The sequence below is a fragment of the Nicotiana sylvestris genome, chromosome 2 (genome assembly GCF_000393655.2).
Source record: "Nicotiana sylvestris chromosome 2, ASM39365v2, whole genome shotgun sequence".
In the NCBI taxonomy this organism is placed as follows: Eukaryota; Viridiplantae; Streptophyta; class Magnoliopsida; order Solanales; family Solanaceae; genus Nicotiana; species Nicotiana sylvestris.
In genome coordinates this window covers 177,923,437-177,929,397 of record NC_091058.1, presented here as the reverse complement: position 1 = coordinate 177,929,397, position 5,961 = coordinate 177,923,437, and the positions used below count along the sequence as shown (strand labels likewise).

The 5,961-nt window shown below is 39.2% G+C and overlaps 1 protein-coding gene across 1 annotated transcript; it reads left to right on the top strand.

Annotated features, from left to right (window-relative positions):
* The first annotated feature begins 1,230 nt into the window (after positions 1-1,230).
* LOC138886008 (uncharacterized) lies at positions 1,231-1,676 on the top strand. Its single transcript, XM_070167029.1, has 2 exons — positions 1,231-1,415; positions 1,520-1,676. Exons 1-2 carry the CDS (start codon positions 1,231-1,233, stop codon positions 1,674-1,676), a joined length of 342 nt encoding a protein of 113 aa, XP_070023130.1.
* The last annotated feature ends 4,285 nt before the right edge of the window (positions 1,677-5,961 follow it).

Here is a 5,961-nt window from a genome sequence, read left to right as displayed (position 1 = left end):
AGAGTTAGCCGCGGCGATTCATGCACTAAATATATGGATGCACTATTTGTATGGCATTCATGTTGATATTCACACGGATCATAAGAGCCTTCAGTATATCTTCAAGAAAAAGGAATTGAATTTATGACAAAAGAGATGGTTGGAGCTACTGAAAGACTGTGACATTGATATTTTATACCATCAATGAAAGGCGAATGTAGTAGTCGATCTCAGCCGTAAATCTATGGATAGCATGTCGTATTTACATCAGAGAAGAGTGGTATAGCCCATGACATTCATCAGCTAGCTAGTTTTGGAGTTCGATTACTGGACTTAGGTGATACTGGAATTACTATTCAAGACACGACAACATCCTCTTTAGTAACTAAAGTGAAGGAACGCTAGTACGAGGATCCTGTGTTAGCCCATTATAGGGATACAACCCCTCAAAAGGAGAGGACACCATTTGAGATTACAGAAGATGAGGTACTCAGATATCGAGGACTATAAGTCCCTAATGTTGCGGGGTTGCGTCGGCAGGTTATGGGAGAAACTCACTATTCTCGTTATTCTATCCATCCAGGAGCAACAAAGATGATATCAGGGAAATATATTGGTGGGATGGAATGAAAAAGGATATAGCGGAGTTTGTTGCTCAGTGCCCTAACTGTCAGCAGGTTAAGATTGAGCGTCAAAAACCTGGTGGATTATTGCAGGCTATAGAGATTCTGACTTGGAAGTGGGAAGTAATCAATATGGATTTCATCGTAGGCTTACCTCGTATCCAGCGTAAGTTCAATTCTATATGGGTGATTGTGGACAGACTTACAAAATTAGCCCATTTTTTGCCCGTTAGGACTACATAATCTATAGAGGATTATGCAAGGCTTTATATTAAGGAGATAGTACGACTTCATGGTGTCCCTATATCTATTATCTCGGATAGAGGTGCTTAGTTTACAACAAATTTCTAGTGGTCCTTCCAACAAGGATTGGGGACTCAGGTAAGTCTTAGTACGGCATTTCATCCCCAGACAGATGGACAGGCTGAGTGTACTATTCAGACACTGGAGGATATGTTACGGGCTTGTGTGATAGACTTCTAGGGTAGCTGGAATGATCATCTGCTGCTTATTGAGTTCGCATATAATATTAGCTATCATTCCAGTATATGATGGTTCGACGATAGGGAAACTAAGTTAATAGGACTAGAGTTGGTACAATAGCCAATCGAGAAGATTAAGCTTATACATGAAAGGTCTATTAGCAGCACAAAGCCGTCGAAAGTCTTATGCGGATAATATACAACGAGACTTGGAGTTTCAGGTTAATGATTGGGTATTCCTAAAGGTATCACTGATGAAAGGCGTTATAAGGTTCGATAAGAAAGGAAAACTTAACCCTTGGTTTATTGGACCATATAAGGTCTACTCAAGGTAGGCCATATAGCATATGAGTTAGACTTGCCTTCTGACTTGGAGTTTGTACATCCAGTTTTTCATGTATCTATGCTCTGTAAATGTGTCGGAGATCTTTCCAGAGTCATGTCAGTTGATGATGTTCAGGTCATAGAGAAGCTATCATATGAGGAAACTCCCATTTGTATACTAGATAGACAGGTTCGTAGATTAAGGACTAAAGATGTAGCTTCAGTGAAAGTACTTTGGAGAAATAATAATATGGAAGAAATGGCTTAGGAAGCCGAAGAAGACATAAAGTCTAGGTATCCGCACTTGTTCCATCTCCAAGAGGAGGATTAGACTGAGATATCACAGCCTTAAGGTGCGTGTATGGATTCTTGTATTAGTTATTGTCATTGGTTATGTGAGGCTATTATAATTTTTTGATGATTGTGGTCCTATGTGGCAATGAGTTATTGAGTTTTCTACAGGAAGAGTTGGCATTAGTACTTTTGCAAAGACGATTCTGCCAAAATTTATATAGATCTTGGGAAGTTAAACATTCGAGGACGAATGTTTCTTTAGGGGGGGAAGGATGTTACATTTTGCGTTTTTGTATGTTAAAGTTTTGCCGTAAGTTAATCGACGTAGACTCGGGAATGAGATTATTTTTGAGTTTATAAGCATTAATGCCATATATAACAGGCGATAAGTAAGTGCCATGAAGGTTAGAGGGAAAACGAATCAAAGAAAATGAATTTCGTTTAAGGTTGTCAATTTGGGATAAAATATGGTCCAAACTATAATACCTTGTGTTTATGGACTAGTGTCATACAAGGTACCACATGACCATGATAGTAAGGTATATAAGGTATGTTAAAAGTGAGAAGTATTTTAAGTAATTTGAGATAATTCTTAATTATGTGGATAATTGGATAGTTATGAATTTTTAGTGGGAGATTAACTAAGTAATTAAGATATTTGGATAAGCTTGATAAGCCCTCCCCCCCCCCTCCAAAGTGGCAGCAAGTTAAATATGGATCATAGCATAAATAAATGACTCTTAATCCATGTAGCAAGGGCACATTTAAAGAAATTTGTGGCCAAGTCATCATATAAGTGGGGTCTACACCAACTAAGATTAAAAACCTCTCTAAATCACTTAAGAGAGATGATTGCATCTCTACAATGGAATGAAGGGGAGCTTCAACAAATTCATACAAGATTATTTCATGTAATAGCAGCGTGAGATGCAATTCTAAAAGAGCACAGTACAATCTTTCTCAAGAATATCATACGGATTTTTCCCTACATCGATCCACTATTACGTGTTTTGTCACAATTGACGTGTGTTAGAGGGATTGTCAAGAGAATCGGCACGAGATGTTAAGGCTATCCCCTCTTTTCTTTTGTCATGATCCATATGATACAAACGAAATGAGCAAATGCGCAATTTTCATAAATAACTCTATTCATAGAAGCACTAGGGGTGCCTATGTTCTTGATTTCCCATTTGTCTTATTATATCTTCTATTCATGGGTCTCAGAAAAATACGTAGTTGATAAAGTTTATCTGAAGGCATATTGATCTTATGACATTCTAAGAAATATTATTAACGTACTTCTTATACATTTCATTCATTTATACATGTACATTGACCCATGACCAGATGGTGTTATGGGATATGGGAAAAGGTTATGGCATTATATACGCACCACCACCTGATCAGCCGGTATACGTTGATGGTTTCACCTAAAGAGGCCGAGATTATGTGATGGGATGCCTTCAGAGGCTTGATGATGTTATGTACACCTATACCTATGAATGATACGATATTTATACGTATATGCATGACATTATAAATGTTTCAGGATTCACAAAGTTATTTGGATTTACATGTGGAAGTCTTTACTCCACGTTCCCTTTATGTCTTTTATGTACTGATTTTCATGCCTTATATATTCAGTACATTATTCGTACTGATGCCCTTATTTCCCGGGCATGCATTTCATGCCAACAGGTGTAGGTAGACAGGCTGATTGTCCCCCATCTTAGGATCCTTGCTCAGCAAGACTTCGTGTGCTCCACTTGATTTGGAGCTGTTATTAGTTTTGGTACGCTATTTTTGCATGTAGATATGGGTACAACGAGGCCCAGCCCCATCCTTTATACAGTTGTATACTCTATTAGAGGTCTATAGACAGTCATGTATAGTTGGATAGTATGTGAGCTTGTCGGCTTTTAATTTGATTTATAGTTGTCTATAGCAGCCTCTTCGGCTTGCCCTACCGTATTTCTCATGTATATGTATATATGTCTTTTGGACATGTTTTCCGCATGTATGCTATTCACATGATTCAGCAGTTTATTAACTGATGTTATCCATGACCTACACTTAATTCATGTTTTTATCTTAGGCGCATGCTTAGGGGAGTTCAACGGGTAGGACTCAGTCACTCGTCATGGCCCATCAGTTTAAATTGTGACATTGTTGGCCCAGCTTTATACAAATATTCAGTTGGAGTTAATCTCTGCTCAGCTTTCGATTCTGCTTCACAAATTTCTTGCCTTGTGGCCTTGCCGGCCAAAGTATCACATTGTATATTCAGAGTCCCTCAGTCTCAAGTTGGTATGCTCGGTCCAATGAAGCACCGGATGCCAGTCTCGCTTCCCCAGGTTTGGGGCATGACATTAATGGGTCTAAATTCTGAAGTTCCCCAAAATATAATTAGTTGCAGAAGTAACAAATGCGATCAGGGATTCGCAATTACGGGCCTCGCAAATGCGAGTACTGGCTCGCAAAAGAGAACGGTCTCCCAAAGCTTCAGTCAATGCAACTACATCCAGGAAGATCGCAAATGTGGCCAAGTGTTGCAAATACAAACTGCCCTTCACAATTGCAAACATTGAAATTGCGATACCAGCTTTGCAAATGCGAAGTTTGCCTTCTCAGGCACCCATCGCAAATGCTATCAAGGCATGACAATTGCAGCCTTCGCAATTGTGAGGTCTGCAGTACCAGCAAAATGTGAACCTTTGCAAAACCATTTCAAAACTCACCCGAGCCCCTTGGGTGCCACATAAAATATCCATACTAGTATATAAACCTTATACAAACTTGCTCAGAAGCTCAAAATTTCAAAATAACATCCATCACCAAGAATCAAACACATCATGCAAGCCTCCAAGTTCAAAAACTTCAAATATTAACAACCAAACATCTGCTTCATACCAAACAAACTCGGAATGAGACAAAACATTGCACACAAGTTCCAAATGACATAATGGACCTATTCAAAATCTCAGAAAAACAATCCAAACCTGATAGCCTTAAAGTCAACTCATGGTCAAATGCATGAAATTTCTAAACCTTCAAATTGTAAGTTCTACACAAATAGGGCCAAATTACTTTAGGAACCTCCAAATACGAATCTGGCACGACCCCAAAACTAACCCGGTCGTGATGGCGCCTATCATGGAACTAGGCTAGCCGATGCAATCCCAACAATTCAACATTTCATAATAAAGATGTTTTAAGGTATTAAATAACAAAACTTCATAGCATAAGTCTGAATAACAAAGTACGGAAAGAAAACAAAAGCCCGACATCGGGGTGTCACAAGTCACGAGCATCTGCTAAGGACTATCCGATAATAACTAAGACTATTACAGTCCGAAAAACACTAATATAGTCTAAGGAAGATAAGAGGGAGAAGAGAAAGGCTCTGATCGCCATGCAGCTACCTTGCTGACTCTGAATATCTGCGACGGATGAAAGAATCAGCTCTCGCTATCACGTCCAGCAACCCCTGGATTTGCACACAAGGTGCAGGGAGTAATGTGAGTACGCCAACTCAGTAAGTAATAAATGTAAATAAAAACTAAGCAGTAAGAAACACATAAATCCACGTCATGAAATCTCAGTAAGTTCAGCATGCTTTCAAATTGGTGTATAAGTCAACTCATCTCGTTTAGAAATCCAATTTTGATAAAAAATCACTTGAAGATATTTTTCAACAACAGAAGTTCAATAAAATTTAGAGTAAAAGTGACAAAAATCACAATTAGCCCAACGGGCAAAACATGTATCATAAACAGCCGCTAGGGCATAACATCACGTAGAATCAACCCCTCAGGCAACCTCACAATATTTGTTATCAGCCTCTCGGGCACAACATGAATCAAGAACAGCCCCTCGGGCAACATCATATCACTCACTCAGGGTACCCGCGCTCACTGGGGGTATACAGACTTCGGAGGGGCTCCTACAGCCCAAGCGCTATAACAAGCCATCTCGTGGCATAATCAATCAGGCCCTCGGCCTCTCATATATTATAAATCAGTAACAACATGTTGTGGCACGCAGCCCGATCCCATAATATCCTCACAACATAGGCCATCGGCCTCACTCAATCAGAAACCTCTCAAACCACTAGGGCTATCAGTAAAACAGGGTGCTCAGCCCAAAATATCATTTTATGCATCAAATGGAGTAAGTAAGACTAAGTTATGGAATCAGTAAAACATAGCATGATTGAGTACAGATCTTAAGTCAAAACAATGAGGAAATAATAAGAAAAG